Source organism: Musca autumnalis, unplaced genomic scaffold, assembly GCF_047663935.1.
Source record: "Musca autumnalis isolate F117 unplaced genomic scaffold, ASM4766393v1 scaffold_1, whole genome shotgun sequence".
NCBI lineage: Eukaryota > Metazoa > Arthropoda > Insecta > Diptera > Muscidae > Musca > Musca autumnalis.
Window position 1 is genome coordinate 329,584,586 of NW_027411644.1, and position 19,238 is coordinate 329,603,823.

The 19,238-nt window shown below is 33.0% G+C and overlaps 1 protein-coding gene across 1 annotated transcript; it reads left to right on the forward strand.

The window, feature by feature from the left end:
- The first annotated feature begins 8,850 nt into the window (after nt 1–8,850).
- Nucleotides 8,851–18,868, forward strand: Rab1 (RAS oncogene family member Rab1). Its single transcript, XM_073963377.1, has 5 exons — nt 8,851–9,352; nt 13,912–14,032; nt 14,102–14,149; nt 14,213–14,440; nt 17,248–18,868. Exons 1-5 carry the CDS (start codon nt 9,330–9,332, stop codon nt 17,443–17,445), a joined length of 618 nt encoding a protein of 205 aa, XP_073819478.1. The 5' UTR covers nt 8,851–9,329; the 3' UTR covers nt 17,446–18,868.
- The last annotated feature ends 370 nt before the right edge of the window (nt 18,869–19,238 follow it).

The following is a 19,238-nucleotide window of genomic DNA, read 5'->3' on the forward strand; positions in this document are numbered from 1 at the left end:
TCATATAATTAATGTGCCAGTGGAGAAGCGAATCAATTATAAAATGGACACAGAACACTGTGCACAGATTTATAGAAACACCGTAGAGAAATATAAGAAAAAACTTTAGTTAGTTGGAAAATACTCAAGCCAGAAAGAAGATGTGTCGAATAGTTCGTTGTTTTGCAAATCAAAATTAAATGTAATTATCGCTCAATATTTATATTCATGTTCATATATTTACAAGAAAATTGTTATTTGTTTTTTCTTTCAAAAAGTGAAAAATCCCTGATGATGACTTTCGAGGAAAGTCGAAATATTGGAACAATAAAAAAGTAAATAAAAAACAAAATCAAAAATGTTTTTTAATTATTCTGACCTAAAGCCAAACAAAAAAAAGCATAAGTAAAAAAAAAAAAAAAAAAAAAAAAAAAAAAAATTTTTTATTTTATTTTTATTCGTTAGTAAAAATGAACAGCGACAGCTAATTTGTCGTCGCCAGAAAATGAACATTACGGCGACAAAATTTGACGTCGTCGTGCGACTTTTGCCATACGTAATGGAAAAATTGCAACTGGCAACGCGACACGACTCGCCTCGCTGTACGGAATCGGCCCATAAGTCTAAAAACTGGTTTTATAAAGACATTCCAGGCACAGAAGCGGTATGGCGAGGATCTGGAATCCAGGTGCTACCATATTAGCTCATTTACACTAGCCATAAATCCTCAACTGGATTTAATAAATCCAGTACAAATCTTATTGCATTTAGATATACCTTTGGAGGATTTAAATAGCAGTCAGCTAATTTTTGTTCATATTTGTTGTAGTACTTTACCAGGTTTGTTCTACCATGTACACTCTTGTTTGTCTTTTGAAGAAATGTGTAGGGATCAACCAACTGTTTTTTTGTAGGGATCTCTAAAGCAACAGCTTATAAATTGTATCCAATGAAAATCGTCGATTTCTTTTTGTTTGTCGTTCACGTATTTTGTTGTTGTTCATGTTCTTTTGTTTTCTACACGTTTCAATTATTATTTCACACATTTTTACAAAAAATATCAAAAATTGGTTAACTGTCTGTGAAAAAATTATGGACAGCTGTGAGACAACCGACAAATGTACGTATGTGTTAGTAAATCAGAGTTGCATTTGAAGACAAATTGTCTGTAGTGGGATTTTGTAACTCATTTTTGCTGTTATCGATAACTGTCGGTAAAATTAAAATACTTATAATACACTAGCGTGAATTTCATTAAAAAATATCATGAAATTAGGCGTTCTTAAATCGAATTCCCTACTACAGCAATTTTATGATTTTATGTTTGGTTTACATTCGGCGTCTTTCCGTGATTTCGAAGGCGTTTCGTGATTTCGCGCGGAATCAAGCAAAATTTATCATGATTTCGCATATAAAAATGAAATCAACTCATTTCGTGATTTCAGCGAAATCAACATCAAAATCACAGTACACATGATATACAACCCTGTTTTTGCCTAACAAAGTACCAAAAGTTGCAACACTTTTCACGTATCACAATAAACAAGGTAGATGGTCAATTGATGCAACAAAAAATTTTAGTATCAAAATTTGTAAACAATGTGAAAAAAATATTAAATTACTTTGTCACAGTGCTATTTTTCAGTGTGTTATTGTACTTTTTTAATGGTAATGTTAGAAAAAAGAGCGAATTGTCAAAAATTGATTCCCCATACAAATTTCTTAAAAAATAATGGAACGAAAAAATTACGGAAATTGCAAAAACTGCAGTAAATCAACGTATCAGCTATCGTATTTAGATGATAATGAACATGTTGCTAGTTTCTACTATGCCAAAATTGTATTGCAAAAACAGGAGAATAGGGTGTTATTCGGCGCTGTTTTTGTTTAAAGAGAAGTGCAAGTCTTGCTATACTTCGGAGTACGGGAACGCATTTTTAGAACTAAACGGGAAAACTGCTGAAAGTTCTTAACACAACTTTTATCTATCAAAATTTATTATTATGATGTCTCAACGATAAAATCATTTTTTATTTTTTCATTTGTTATTACTATACACAATTAATACGATATATAGATAATTTTACGATAATTTTCGAAATAAAGTTGTAAAGTTCTATATTGTCGTATATGAAAAATTAATGTTCGATCAGCTGCGCATATGCATCTACCTTGATCATTGTGATATGTTTGAATGTTTATTTAATGTTTATTTTTAGGCCATACATTTCGCTCGCACAAGTAACTTTGTCTATGAGCTTTTGTAGACCAGATATACTGTCAGCTATTATTGCAGTGTCATCTGCATAGCGTATGTTGTTGATTATTACACCATTTACTTTTACTCCTATTCGTTCACTTCCAATGGCTTCCTTAACCCTTTCGGTGATTCTATGCCATATGGCATAACCAGTTTTTGAAGCCCATTTTAAGGCAAAATACTTATGGGCACCCTTTTTTTAATAATTTTGTATTTTTCCCTGAAGTGTTATCTAAAAATAATTCGACAAAAAATTTTGATTGGTGGACCCTATACATTGTTATGTCTCAAAGAGCAAGCGCTCCTCGTTCGATTTAAAATTTGCATGAAAATACCATCTTATAATTTTATATATTTTATTAACAAAAATATTTTTTTTGTTAACTTTTTGTATTTAATTTAGTAGATAATCATTGCCTTAATAATTAAAACGAAATAAAGATCCGAAATATAGTTCAATGGAGCTGCCAGATTTTTTATATTTCATACTATGCCATATGGCATAGATTTTTCCCAACGGAAATGTTTCACTTTGTTCGACTCCCAGATCTTCTATTGTAAAATCCCTAGATTTTCTATAAGAAGACCTCCAGATCTTGTGTAAATAGACCTCCAGGTCTTCTATAAGAAGACCTCCAGATCTTGTATAAGTAGACCTCTATGTCTTCTATACGAAGACTTCCAGGTCTTCTATAAGGAAACCTCCAGATCCACCATAGGAAAACCTCCAGATGATGTATAACAATTCTTGCAGATTTTCCAAAATAACTCCTCCAGATATTATATAAGATGGCCACGTCTTCTACAAGCTGACCTCCAGCCCTTCTATAAGATGACATTCAGGTGTTCTATAAGAAGTCCTTCAGATTTGGTATATGAAGACATTCAGGTCTTCTATAAGAAGTCCTCCAGTTTTTCTATAAGAAGGCCTCAAATCTTCCATAAGAAGACCCTAGCTTTTCTATAAGAAGACCCTAGGTTTTCTATAAGAAGACCCTAGGTCTTCTATAAGAGGCTTTAAATGTTCTAAAAGAAGACCTCCAGATATTCTATAAGAAGACCTTCTATGTGAAGACCCCCAAATCTTCTAATAGTAGACCTCCAGATATTCTATGAAAAACCTTCATGTCTTCTATAAGTAGACCTGGTCCTGGTCTTCAATGAGAAGATCTTATGCTTTTCTATAAGAAGGGCCCCTGCTCTTCTATGAGGAGACCATGTGGTTTTTTATAAGAAGGTCTCCTGCTCTTCTATGAGAAGACGTCCTGCTCTTCTATGAGCAGACCTCCTGCTCTTCTATGAGCAGACCTCCTGTTCTTCTATGAGCAGACCTCCTGCTCTTATATAAGAAGACCTCCTTCTCTTCTATAAGAATACCTCCTGCCCTTCTATATACAAACGTCCTTCTCTTCCACGACGTCCTGCTCTTCTATGAGCAGACCTCCTGCTCTTGTATAAGAAGACCTCCTTCTCTTCTATAAGAATACCTCCCGCCTTCTATATGCAAACGTCCTGCCCTTCTATGAAAAGACGTCCTGCTCTTCTATGAGCAGACCTCCTGCTCTTATATAAGAAGACCTCCTTCTCTTCTATAAGAATACCTCCTGCCCTTCTATATGCAAACGTCCTTCTCTTCTACGAGAAGACGCTCTGCTCTTCTATGAGCAGACCTCCTGCTCTTGTATAAGAAGTCCTCCTTCTCTTCTATAAGAAGACCTCCTGCCCTTCTATATGCAAACGTCCTGCTCTTATATGAAAAGACGTCCTGCTCTTCTATCAGAAGACGTCCTGCCCTTCTATATGCAAACGTCCTGCTCTTTTATGAAAAGACGTCCTGCTCTTCATGGAGAGGACCTCCTGCTCTTCTATAATAAGACATCTTTCTCTACTATAAGAAGAGCTCCTGCTCTTCTATAAGAAGACCTCCTGCCCTTCTATATGCAAACGTCCTGCTCTTCTATGTGAAAACATCCTGTCCTTCTATGAGACGACCTTTTGCTCTTCCAGGAGAAGACATCCTGCCCTTCTATGAGAGGACCTTCTGCTCTTTTACGAGAAGTCGTCCTGCTCTTCTATAAGAAGACCTCTTACTCTTCTATAAGGCCTCCTGGTCTTCTATAAGATGAAATTTAATTAAAAACTTGAATATTTTAGTTTTGTTTTTTTTTTCCTTTAAATACATTCTATGCCATATGGCATAGTGTCCAAAAACCACTTTTCCAAACAAAATGTTAAAAAATTAGTTTTGATTATTCATATAGTGGGCTTAAGTATATATAAAATTGGAAAAATATATTTTTCAGATCAAAAACAAAAAAGAAGCACCGAAAGGGTTAAATATTTTCTGGGAATAAATGTTGAACAGCAAGGGGGACAATATGCATCCCTGTCTCACTCCTCTTGATATTTCAATTTCGTCTGTTGGTTCACTGTTTATCTCCATCCGAACTTTTTGATTCCAATACAAGTTTTTTATGCATCTTATTTCTTTTTCCCCAACTCCAATGTCCTTCAATATTTTGATTAACTTGTCGTGCTGAACGGTGTCAAACGCCTTTTCGTAATCTATGAAACAGAGGAAAGCATCTTTGTGGATATCTCTGCATTTCTGCACGAGTATCAGCATGGACAGCAAAGCTTCTCTAGTCCCCATGCCTTCTTTGAACCCAAACTGTGAGTCTCCCATAGCTTTTTCACATGCAGGATATATTCTTGTGTGTATTATTCTCAGAAATATTTTAAGAATGTGGCACATAAGGCTAATGAGCCTGTACTCACTGCATTTCCTTGCATTAGACTTCTTTGGTATTGCTACAAAGGTCGATAGTAACCAGTCATGTGGGTATTGACCAGTGTCATATACATAATTAAAAAGTTTTACTATTATTGGTATATTGCGTTCATCTACTAGTTTCAGCATTTCGGACGGGATTTGATCAGGTCCTGTCGATTTCTTGTCCTTTAGTGTTATAATTGCTTGTTCTACTTCAGACTCCGTTATTGGATTTCCAGCAATATCAATATTAACGTTTTCATTGCACGATCTGCTTTCATCAGTAAACAATTCTTTAATGTATTCTTTCCAATGGTTTTTTGTTTGTTCCATCTCAAAAATTGGCTGGTTGTTATTATCTAAAAGTGTGGTTTTGGTGGATTTTCTATAAATTCCGGCCGCTTCTTTCAATTTTGTATGAAGATTAAAATCATCATGCAAACTTTGTAGATGCTCAATTTCACGACATTTTCTATTTATAAGAGTATTTTTGGCAGCACGGGTTGCTGCTCGAATTTCTTTGTTGACTTCCCAGTATTTCTCATAATCCACATTTTTAAATTTACTGCGTTCTGCTCGAAGCTGCAAAATTTCATCCGTCATCCATTCTTCATTATTTTCTCTAGCACAGTTTCCAAGCGAATTTTCTGTTATTTTGTATATTGTACCTTTCACATTATGCCAAAGAGTTTCCACATCGTTCAAGTCGATTCTCTCAAGTTCCTTATTTAAGTTATCCTTCACTTGGTTTTTAATCATTGGATCATTAAGTTTTTCACAATTAATTCGGAGCCGTTTCTTCTTTTTTTGAATTGTTGCAAGTTTTGTACGAATGTTCAGCATCAGAAGGTTGTGATCCGATGGCACATCTGCTCCTGGATATGTTGAGCATTTAGTCACGCAGGTCCTATATCTTTTATTAATCATAATATAGTCTATTTGATTACGCACTATATTATTTATGTTATCCTGCGGCGATTTCCACGTATAAAGCCTTCTAGGATGTAATTGGAATAGTGTATTGGCGATAGTAAATCCATTTTCTTGACAGAATTGAATTAATCTGTCACCTCTTTCATTTCGTTCGCCGAGACCAAATCTTCCTGTAACTCTGCATACCTCTTGGCTTCCTACTTTGGCGTTGAAGTCACCTTGGATTATTGTAATTTCATGTGATTTCGTCAATTTTAGCAACTTATTGATTTCATCGTAGAATTTTTCAACCTCGTCTGTGTTTCCATCACATGTCGGAGCGTAAACTTGAATAATGTTTGAGTTAAGTGGTTTTCCTTTTATTTTGACCATCATAGTCCTGTTGGACATTGGAACAAATCCAGCAACAGAACCAGCAACATTTTTGCTAACAATGACACCTACACCTTTTCTGTGTGTCCCTTCCATATTTCCTGAGGAGTATATCGACGCATTTTGGGATTTAAATGTATGACATTCCGTCCACCATGTTTCACTAACGCCTAATATATCAATGTTTAATCTATTCATTTCATTGATGGTATTGTTTAATTTTCCAGACTCATACAAGCTTCGGACATTCCATGTTCCAATGTTTAGAGTTTTCTTGTTTTTACCTCCGGGGATTCTTAGCACCCTCGTTTGGCCGGAGACTGAGGGCCGTGTATTTTGTTCATTGTTTATATTGTAAAATTTTGTACAAAATGTTTTACAGTGGATATGAAATTGATTAGTTGCGGGCGGAGGGTAGGGAATACTATACAGGCATGTCACAGATTCCGATCGGAATGGTTGCAATTCCGAAATTTCATTTCGATCGTTTTTGTCTTAGCTTCTTTAGATTCCGATCGATTTTGTGAAGTCAAAAAACTTAATTATTTATTTTAAATGCGAAATTAAATGTAAATTTGTTAATAAAACAACATTTCAATTATTTCTAAGTGTTTTTAGAGTGTTTTAAAGTGGCAGATTTAAACAAAATAAAAATACAATTCCGTTTGCAAAATCAAAAGTGGTTTCATTCCGAAAAATTCTTCGTTTTTCGTTTTCTGAAGAAGCTAAATACGGAATCAATTCCACTTTCGATCGGAATTCGTTTCTGTGACATGCCTGATAGTTTCAGTTGTCACCAAACAACTTCATCAGTTCCCTTTTCCGCCGACTCTGTATCGATAAACAGGTCAATAAGCCCATCCAGCAAATTAAACAAAATGAGAAATTTGCTATAATACCCTACAATTTGAGTCGAACTAAAGAATTTTATATCCACCACTGTTTTTATGTCGTCTTTGCTTTGCAAAGAATACGAACATAGGAGTGTTGCTTCAATAAGCGGGGGTAAAACAACGAGAAAGTTGTTGTTTTTGCATTACGCATTGATCAACAAGGCCGTGCTGATGCCTATTATTGTTGTTGGCGTTTTTTATTGTTGGACTGCAGAATTTTACATCTTTGTGTTTATTTCAGCTTTAGTCCATATTTTGTTGTATTCAAGTATTTGAATAACAACAAAATGTTTTACAGTGGATATGAAATTGATTAGTTGCGGGCGGAGGGTAGGGAATACTATAGTTTCAGTTGTCACCAAACAACTTCATCAGTTCCCTTTTCCGCCGACTCTGTATCGATAAACAGGTCAATAAGCCCATCCAGCAAATTAAACAAAATGAGAAATTTGCTATAGGCGTTTTTTATTGTTGGACTGCAGAATTTGGAGTAGCTACGATGTAATGAAGAACTTTCTAAAAAAAAAACGGAAGAGCAAACCGTAAACAAAGTAATTAGATCTCCAATTTCTAGCTTTAACAACTTTTTTCCCTGCACGAAAATTGATTGTCATTTACATACATACCACATCATATATCTGTTGATTATTATAAACATTAAATTTTTTATATTGTATTATTAATTTGTATTCAATTTACAAGTTGCTTTAACATTGGAGTAGCTATGATGTAATGAAGAATTTTTTCTAGCTTTAACCAGTTTTTATCACTGCGCGAAAACTTATTATCATTTGCATACCACATCATACATCTCTTAATGATCATTTCATAATTTAACTAATAACTTATACGATATACTTATTATTAATCTGTTGCTTTAAAATTGGAGTAGCTATGACGTAATGAAGAATTTAAAAAAAAAAAAAATTAAAGAATATAATTGTAACCAAAATAATTAGATCTCCAATTTCTAGGTTTAAGATGAATTATATATATGAAATTGTTTTTAGAGTAGCTATGATATTTAGGTGGATTCTTTGTAATTATATAAATTGGCCTCAAAATTGGCTTCAATTGCAAAGCAAATAAATAAATAAAAATAAATAAATAAATTTTACATCTTTGTGTTTATTTCAGCTTTAGTCCATATTTTGTTGTATTCAATTTAATATTTTTTCACATTGTTTACAAATGTTGATACTAAAATTTGTTGTTGCAGCAATTGACCATCTACCCTGTTTATTGTGATACGTGAAAAGTGTTGCAACTTTTGGTACTTTGTTAGGCAAAAACAGGGTTGTATATCATGTGTACTGTGATTTCGATGTTGATTTCGCTGAAATCACGAAATGAGTTGATTTCATTTTTATATGCGAAATCATGATAAATTTTGCTTGATTCCGCGCGAAATCACGAAACGCCTTCGAAATCACGAAACGACGCCAAATGTAAACTAAGCATAACTTGTTTTATTGCTCACCGTGTGATAGATAGTGCATGTTTGTGCTTTGGGAATTATTCGTTATAGACAAGTTCGACTGTAATCATGCACATATCTCGATTGTACAATAAATCGTCAGTCAATTTTCAACAGCTTCAAATCCCAACATCAACCCCTTTAAATAATCGTTATTCACATTTAACCGTCGTTAAGTTTTTAATTTGCTTCGTTGAGTTGTGTTGTTGTGTTCACATCGTCATCGCCATCTTTTGTTGGAAGAATTTTTTGCCTGTGAAATTGAACTTTTTGATAATTACGTGTTTAAAAGCTAGCGCAAAATAGGCAAATCCAATGAAATAAGAACGATTTCATTTGAAAAAATTGCTGTGAATTAAAACAAAAGACGAATAATTCTACTTTTATTCAGTTACCAACTACTTTTCGATAGAAAAACATTTTTTGTCCACGTCAAAAAAGTGATTTGCAAGTATTGTATGTGTGTGTGTGAGCTGAGTTGAGCAAAAAATAGAGAGAGGAAAAATACGAGAAGAAGAAAGAAATACTAAAAAATTAGTGCGACGAGAACATTTAGAAAAAGTTTAATTTTCTTCTGTGCTGTTTAAAAGAAAATTATTGTAAATTAACATCCCAAATTACCACAAAAACACAGTTACAACAATGTCAGCTGTAAATCCTGAATAGTAAGTGAAAAATGCGAGAAAAAAACATTTGAACAGTAATTCATTCACACAAATTTTGCTTTCGATTTTTTTCTGCTTGAATTCGTCCGTCTTTTGACAAAGTTTTGCACAAAGAATCGGAGGAAAAAAAATCCATTGTAAAGTGAATTTTGCGACGTCATTTCTTTTAAATAGAGGAGGAGTATTTGCTTTGTTGTTTGATTGAGTGCCTCGATAATGACGATGGCCCACTCCCTTTTTCATCTTCACATAAACGTAATAACAATGGAAATGAAAATAAAAACAGAATCTGTTGAAACTTATGATAGTGAACCAAAAAATATCCAGTCAGTAGACCAAATTCTAATCACGGATATTGAATGTTCCACGTACAACATCCAGTATTTTAGATTTAGTGAAAAGTGCATCAGTACCTTTTTGTAACCTTTGGCAGGCGACAATGAATGAAAAAAAGTAACTTTAATAAGGGGCGGATGAGTCACGGGCTTACGTCTTTTTGTATTTGTTTGCGTACTTTACGTTCGCTAAGGCCTCTCTGTGGGCCTTTGTGTGGTGGATGGTGCGCTTAGAATTCCATTGAGGTGCTTTTGTTGCACTTTTTTAGTATATTATTTATTAATTTATATATGTATGCCTAATCTATAAAATATATAGTACACACATAAGTCTTGTGTACTATATCAGGTTTATCAAAGTGCAGTTTTTAATGTTGACATCTGGGATATATCTAAGTTTCGGGGAAGCCCAGTAAACTACATTTCAATTGTGCGAATAAAATATAGGAACAATTCAAATTTAAGGCCTGGTCGCGAAGTTTTTTTATTTAATTTTTTTTAATATCTAAGTAGACGTCCTTTCGCCATGGATTTAAATCTTTCTCTTAAGAGCTGGCCTTTAACAAGGAAATTTTTGGAACTTAAGAGGCCCATATCTCGGGAAGTATGGACTTCAACAGCACAAAATGTATATCGTTGGTCTCCAAGGGCTGCCACCAGTATATATGACAAGGTGATCCGCGACCAGTCCGTAATAAAAATAAATGTAAATGCAAGAAATTTGATCGTTTCTTTTATATTAAACAAAAAATGCGCACTTTTACAAAAATAATTCATATTTTAATCAATATTGATTTTAAAACTTTAATAATTTTAAGATTTTGTTAATATTTTTTTTTGATTGTTTGAGATTTTGTTAATATTTGAAACTCAGTTAAAATTTCTTTTTGTTTGTCGTGTTTATAATATAACTTAATTATTTGAAAGGTCAATAGTTTCTTGCATTTTTTGTTCTCATTCCATTTAAATTTGCATTAAAAAGTAAGAAAATTTAAATATGTTGCTTAAATGATTTAGCTATTGTCTATAGTTGGCATGCCACAAACGTACGCACTTCAAACTAGGCCTAATATAGCCTCAAATCGCATAAAAATTCTTTTTTTATTCAAGCTAGTTTTGTTAATTAGACTTTATTTACTTTAGTATTGATCTAACATATTTTTACAATTTTGGGCTGAAAATAATTGTCAAAGCACAATTTTTTCATCTCATGCCGACTTCTGGAAAACTTTACATTTACAGGTACAATATTTTTTTAATAATTTCTAGCGTGTTCTTTTGTATATTATCCACCACCACCAAAAATGTTTCTGAAAATTTGTTCATTTTAATATTTTATTTTTTTAATTTTTTATTTTTTCTTAAGCGACTTGCATTTCACTAACAAAAAGTTAAATTCGGATATAATAAATGGTCTAAGCTTAATGAAACTTTACACAAAGTTAGATGACAATATTATTGAAGCATTTTTAAAATCATTTTCATATTTTGTTATAGTAATTATTAGTTATCTGTGTTCAAATACAAAAGATGACGACTACTGGACTTCAATCCCACGACAGCGGGTTCTTTCGTACCGGATTGACCCGAAACCATAGTGTTTCCGCCAGAGGCTGCCAACCCAGCATTAAAAACCCATGCTGTTACGTTTCATGCTGCTACAATAACAACTACTGGACTTTAGAGCACTTACCCTATTTAGAATTACTTTCAATGCCAACAGAACTCCCTTCTCTGTGCGATTCGACGCAGTGCCTTTATGTTTACTTTAAGACTGCTTCCTTTGTGAAAGTTATGTTAATTTATCCGGAGCTTAGAAAACAGGGCTTAAGACGGGTTTACAAGCGCACGCCCGATTTTTTTTTGAAATTTTTACCACAGGTAGGTCTCATTGCCCTGATCACAAAATTATATATATCGTCTAGATGTAGTCCGAGATATAGGCCTTTTAAGTTCCAAAAATATGTAGCCGAAGGCCGGCTAATTAGAGAAAAATTAATAATATAACATAAAGTTTTGCTTCCATTCCCTATATTTGCACTTGTCCATAGGTGAAAGCCTTAAGCATCCGGCCGAAGGGCGGCTATTTAGAAAAAAATTTAATTTAAAAGAAAATTTTGTGCCCGTTCCCGAGACTTGTGCCTGTCCATAGCAGAAAGTCTTAAATCCCCGGCCGCCTATTGCAAAAGAAAATTATAATTTAAAAGACAATTTGGAACTTTAATGGCCTATATCTCGGGAAGTATGGACTACATCTAGACGATATAAATATTTTTGTGATCAGGGCAACGAGACCTACCTGTGGTAAAAATTTCAAAAAATTTCCCGTCTTGTTCCGAAAACAGTCTTTAAAGGTGTGTGCAACTTTTTATACATTTTGTACGGGTGTCATATTGTCATACGGACCATCCCTGATTATTGATGGTAACGGGTACATAGTTGAATATAACATTAGACTGGTTGGAAAATATACACATATTGGGCCATTCCGTTTGCGAGCTAGCTTGTTCTATCATCTAATGTAATCTTTTTGATGCAGTTAAAAAACAATGTAAATGTTATCAGATACTAGATTTTTTATCCATTCATTTGTTTTTAACAATTAACTATGTAATTCATTAATACACCCACTAATTTTCTGCAGGTTGTTAACAATCCTATAGCATATGTATGTATTTCAAACGGCCCCTAATATTTTGGCCTTATTATACCCAACCATTTGATTTTCTTTGCTCAACACTGCGCTTGTAATGTGTATTTTTGTTGTTTTCATTTTTATTTCTCCATTTTCTTCTTCGAACTTTGCTCAGCTGTGTTTCGTTTTCTATGTGGCCTCTCACTTTTGAAGCGTAATCAATTTCTCTCAAATTGTGTCTTTTGTTTTCTAATAAATTTGTTTATAATTACATCTTTCGATGCAATTTTCTACAATGCAAAACATACAATCTCCCAATGGGCGGGTGGGGTAGACATGACTACAAATGACGATCGATAGATACGCATTTAATTGAAAACAAATAACAAAGAAATGTTTTTTATTTAAATATGCTTAGTATGCGATTTTAAACCTTTATCACGTGTTTGCCATCGTTTAAAAAACTTGTTTATCATTTGAAATGTTTATGACATCTAGAAAATATCCGAGATTTTGGGAAGTTATAATTGTATTCTTCTCCTCGTTTCTTAATATATAATTTTGATTTTTACCTAAAATATTCCTGTTGAATGCTAATTTTGTAAATTAAATCAATGTCCTCAATGGCTTTTAAAGCGTTGTTTACATTCAATACCAGGAAATCCGTTTAAGGTAAATTATACATCGATTGGAAAACTGAAAGCTGTAAAAAGCAATAACTACACAAATAAAAACATTAGCTTGAAGGTGGAATAAAGAACAAACGATTAGTTTTGTTTATGAAAAAATTATAAAACACAACATTTTAAATAACATCCCTTATTCCTGGGAAATAATGATAATGGAATGAAATTTCCCCGTGAGTTTCGTCTTTCCGAAGTTGCAACTTAAGGGAGAAAGTGAAAAAATCACGGGGAATTGCCGTTCATGATAACCCCCAATATGTATTTCCCTCTACTTTCATTGCAATGGCGTACCATTTAACAGGCAAGGAAATATTTGCAAAATGAAGTCATCGTTGACTGATAGTTGTGTAGCTCTAAGTTAAATGCAATAGGTGTACAAAGCATTAGTATGCATGACAGATAAGTTCAACTATGTAGCATCCAGCAATTTTAAACATCATTACAAATTTGACAACACTGATGTTAACTTCTAATAGTTTATACAACGAGGAAAAATATAACGAACAATGCAATATGACCTTGACTATATATATATTTTTGGCTACATATCAAACGATTTTCTCCCTATACTAGCATTTTGCTATAATTTCTTGTTGTTGCACACACATTTACATACATAAATGTATGTATTGACATTCATAATAACTGCTTTATCACCGCATTGCTTTCGGAGCTGTGTGCTTTGACTCATAGACGACATACTTTGTCAGCACAAACACCAAGAATTTATGAATAATAAACTGAAATGAGTATTCCGTGTTATAGGGCACAAATTATTCACATGGAATTTCTTAAAATATACATACATACCAAATAATACATACACTCTTGTAAAGAAAAAAAACAGACTGTTAATTTTTTTAAATTTAATTTATTAAAGTAATTATTAATTTACTTTTGCAGTGATTATCTCTTCAAATTACTTTTGATCGGTGATTCAGGTGTGGGAAAATCATGTCTGTTGCTGAGATTTGCTGACGATACATACACAGAGAGTTATATCAGTACAATTGGTGTAGATTTCGTAAGTTTATTCGACAAGCTTCGCCAAGAAAATTGCTTTAATTTCGTTTATCTTTATTTTTTGTTACAGAAAATCAGAACAATCGAATTAGATGGCAAAACTATTAAGTTGCAAATCGTAAGTTTGAATTAATTTCGATAAACATTTATCACTATTTAATTGCCTGATTTTGTTTAATAGTGGGATACTGCTGGCCAGGAACGTTTCCGCACCATTACTTCATCCTATTATAGAGGCGCTCACGGTATTATTGTTGTTTACGATTGTACGGATCAAGAATCATTCAACAATGTCAAACAATGGCTGGAAGAAATCGAACGATATGCCTGTGAGAATGTCAACAAATTATTGGTGGGCAACAAGAGTGATTTAACGACTAAGAAAGTTGTTGATCATACCACAGCTGCGGTAAGTTTGAAAGTATTTTTAAGAAAATACAATGTAATGACTACTGTCGGATTCTTACAAAATGTTTACAACTGATTGGATTTACTGTCCCATATATCGATTATAGTTGAATGAAAACGTTTTTCTTTAGTCGAAGGCCATACTAGAGCGGTTCCATTAAACAAATGTCATTAAATTATGGGTTGAACTTCGGGTTGCACATTACAGTATGTAGTATCTAAGAACACCTACTTTCATGACATTTGTTTCAATTAGTCACTCTAGTGTGACTTCCCTCCTTACCATTGCTATCGAACACGATATCGTTTTCGAATGTTTCTCGATAGTTTTGCGGATATTTCGTTCGAGAACGACATACGAGAATGAATTGAAAACGATTCATTCGTCGCTCAGTTTGTGGCAGGAAAATCTTCGATTTTGAATATCGGTAATAATATTATTACCGAATGAATGACGATAGTTTCTACGATAGTGGCGAACAATATTTTTTGTGGAGTTTCTTGATGTTTGTGTTAAGTACCTTTTTCGTCTTTATTTCTTTGTTATGTTTGCGATTCGATATGTTAATAAACATTGTTGTCTTGTATTTGTCTTTATCAACACATATTGTTTATTGCTCTGTTCCAGAAACTGCAAGAAGCTACTAATTTGTACTACGATAACATTTTTTCCTTTATGTTATCGACAAAAATAGTAAAAATTAGTAGATTCATGTAGTACTGGAACAGACCATATATTATACGTAGCATTTATATCGGCATTAGGGCCAAACCTATAGCTCTGCGTGTTGCGTGTGCGTTCAAAAATACAAAAACAAAATACATGTGTTTCAATTTGAAATACATTCCAAAGTAAAAAAATGTTTCTCGAAAAAATGTTTCTTCTGAAGAAAAAACATTCACCAAATGTTCGAAAATGATATCGTTTTCGAACTTCTGGCGAACAAAAGAAAAAACATTTGCCAAACGTTCGAAAATGATATCGTTTTCGAAACTTGTCAGCAACTGGTATGGTGGGTTTCGAGCAAGGCAAATTGAATAGGTAGTGGTATCGACAAATTTTAAACATGTTTGCTCTGTTCCAGAACCTGCAAGAATCTAATAATTTTTACTACGATAACAATTTTCCCTTTATGTTATCGAAGAAAATAGTACAAATTAGTAGATTCTTGCAGTTCTGGAACATACCATTTATGTCAACATTTTCTTTATGTTGTTGGGGAGGGAAATTACAACAAACATAATTTTGTTACAAAGGGATTTGACACTTCGTATTCGAATAGTTGGTGTGACGCCAATACCTATTCAATATGCCTTGCTCGACTAAGCTACTGTTTTAGTAAAAATTTTTATTAGTTTCACAAGAATTGTCAAGTTTTGTAGATCAATTAACACGCCTTAGGGCTAATGTAGTGTCATCTGGGGACAGAGCTAGGGATGCGAAAAATTATTACGAAGATAGACGAACGAACGAATTAGTAACAAATTTTTTGTTGTCTAATATGTTTGACCTATGGCATAACTGTGCTTCCGGGTTCGTAATATCATCTTCATCGACTTTCAGCGCCAATAGGAATTTTTCGCCCCCCGCCTTTGATCTTCATATTTGCGCGTAGAGAATAAAACGAGTTTTTTGTTCTAGCACTGCAACTAGTAAAGTTTTAATCAGCGAATTAATTTCTTTTCATTGACAACTCTATAAGCTTTGTAATGGTATGCACACAAGCCTAATCGGTTACTTAAAACCGGTTCAAAAATCGGTTTTAATGTCAGAATATTCGGTTCAAAAATTGAGATAACCGGATCTGTCCTCCATGAAAGTTTTTTATTAACATGTTCTTCATTACATGTGATAAATATTTCAGAAGCACCTCAGATGTCTATATAAGCAATAACCAATTGGCAAGTCTACATACCAAAAAATAACCAATGTCGAATATACAAAAAAATCAAACAAAGTTTTTTTTCTGAACCAAGACCGAGTAAACATCAAATAGGACAATGAAAACGGGACAGTATTAGTTGCCAAAGAGAACCGTACCGTTCTGAGCAACATTTTTGTAGAATATTTGGATGTTGATAAATCTCATCTTGTGGTACTTCTACAGCGGTTCAAGATATAAAGGACGGAAAGGATATGAAAGGAATTGAGTTAGAAGAATGAGATGTTCTACAAAAAGATTTGCCAATCGATGTGACTGAAGACATGTAAACTCCAAACGAAGCTACAATAACGCCAAAGAGAGATATGAAGCTATATTCCCAAGAATTATAAGGGAAAATAAAAAAAAATCATCACGCGATATCTCAGAATCTTGACCTATGGCGAAAATTTCCTTTTGGGTTCTTAATATATTAATCAAGGGCTTTCATACCCAAAGGCAATTTTCCACCCCCCGACTTTGAGTTCCATTTTGTGTCACAGTGTAATCAAATTCAAGTAACAACGAACGACATCCACAATGATATATAGTGGGACACTAATTTGTCAAAACACAGCCAATTTCACGACGGTACAAATTTCTGGGGCAAGTCCATACTTAATTGTATAATGTTTCATAAGCTCTAAATAACCCTAAAATGGCTGATGAGCACGAAAACTTACGAATTGAGTATATTTGTACGTCGTAAAATTTCAAGTTTCAAGAATGCCAACCTCACTACAAGATCTAACAGTTGGAAGAACATTTTCTTGAGTTTTTCCAATGTCTTGTTTTGTTCAAAATTTTTAGTATCAACTGCTTTATTTTAATACAATTTAATCTAGACGAACCATATTAAATATTTTTTTCCTTTTTGCTCTTTTAGGAATATGCAAGCCAGTTAGGCATTCCATTCCTCGAAACTTCAGCCAAAAGCGCCACCAATGTTGAACAGGCCTTCATGACAATGGCTGCAGAGATTAAAAATCGCGTTGGACCCCCATCCAGCGCTACTGAAAACACTAGCAAGGTTAAAATCGATCAAGGGCGTCCAGTGGAAAATACCAAGTCCGGTTGCTGCTGAATAACTTCTACTCCCCAACTACTTGTGAATCATTATTTTATTATAATATAAAAAACAAACAAAACAAAAAAGAAAACCAAGAAACCAAGTAAAATATAATAAATTTAAAAAACTAAAAACACACACACATTCATAACGATAACAACAACAATAATGATTGATACAAGCAACATGAAACTATTGAAAGACGTAAGCAACAATAGCTTCTTTGCAAAGACAAGGAAGATGCTCGTAATGAAGAGATGTTAATCAAAGAATTCTCTAGGCTATTTGAAGATTGACTTCCATTCATAACTAACGATGGATGTGACTGGTGGTCGATACTTTATATACTTCGATGGACACAACAACATGATATATACAATTATTATTTTTTATTTTAAACAAATGTGTAGTAGCTAAATGCAACAACAACAACAAAAATATACAAAAATATATAAAAACAAAACAAATGGAACAACAGAGACGACACACAGACACCAATCAATAATTAAGAGCAAGAGGTTACAGTTTTAATGAGAACTCTAGCATAAGTTTCTGCAAACTAATATTTCCGCTGTTTTTGCTATTTGTTTTCCGATGTCTCGTTGGATATCTCTAATTTGCACTTTCTATATAATTGTGTGATATGGTCAGCTGCCGTTTGGTTATACTTTTGATGTTGTTTCATATTTAATTGAATTTCATTCTTCCGTCTACGCAATGTCGTTTTTTCTACTTTTTGTTTTTCTCTCTAAGGCTTTCTTACTATCCCAATTATAAATAAATTACGATTTTCTTATTTTTAATACATAATTTGTGATGTTTAACAAGTATTTACATTAAAAGAACCAACGTTCATTTAAAAGGAAAATTAGTTTTTAGCGTTTTTCTCACACTTCCCCATTAGTCCTGTCTGTCTTCAGTTAATAAGCACCAATTCCAGTAGCTCTCGTTGTAATTAGAGTAATTAATTACTAATATTTAATTTACAGAAAGAAAACAACAAAGAAGATAACAACCAAATTAATGAGAGTAAATGTGGATCCGAATTAGGAACATCAATATGAAATAAAAAAAAAACAAAACAAACAAAACAATAGTTTGCAACGTAAATAAAATACACTTATACATAATTATAAATAATTATTCTCTGAATATATAAAAAATAGATCGTAAAAACAACAACAAATCGATTATATATATTTAATATACATTTTCAAAATAAAACACAATATGTTTTCTTTATCTTGGTTTTGATGCTTTCAATTGACACGAACTTGTTAGAGCGTAATAGGTCTTATATTCTTTATTCCATGTCTTTTTCGTTCATATGTACCCCATCACTATATTTCCTCTGTCTTTCAACAAGATTTATTTTTTATAATTTTATATTTTACATAAGGGTTTAAATAAAGTATATAAGAAATATTTTAAACTAAATGTACATATGTTGAATTTTCAAATGAACGAAGGTACGGTTGGGTGGGATTTGGAAGGGATTGAGTATGAATATTACTCCGAATTTTCTGCAAAAATTTTTACTCTTCCAAAAATATAATTGTAAAGAAAATTATTAAAGGAATAATATCAGTAAGTACAATTGGATGCTGGCATTCGATTTAAGCAATTAAAAAGAAGTCGGCTAAGACAAGGAAAGTGTTAGTATGAGCCACAAACTTCTAAATAATGAAATGTTTCCATTTGGTCATTACATCACGTTTCTGATGTTTAGATAGAGGAATACGAAATAATGCTTATTGAACTTTAACATTTTAATTCTAATGAATGCCTGAAAGTATACTACACTAAAA

Coding starts and splice junctions, on each gene's coding strand:
- Rab1 (XM_073963377.1), top strand. CDS start 9,330: ATGTCAGCTGTAAATCCTGAATA. Junction 9,353..13,911: donor TCAGCTGTAAATCCTGAATA/GTAAGTGAAAAA, acceptor TTACTTTTGCAG/TGATTATCTCTTCAAATTAC. Junction 14,033..14,101: donor GTACAATTGGTGTAGATTTC/GTAAGTTTATTC, acceptor TTTTTGTTACAG/AAAATCAGAACAATCGAATT.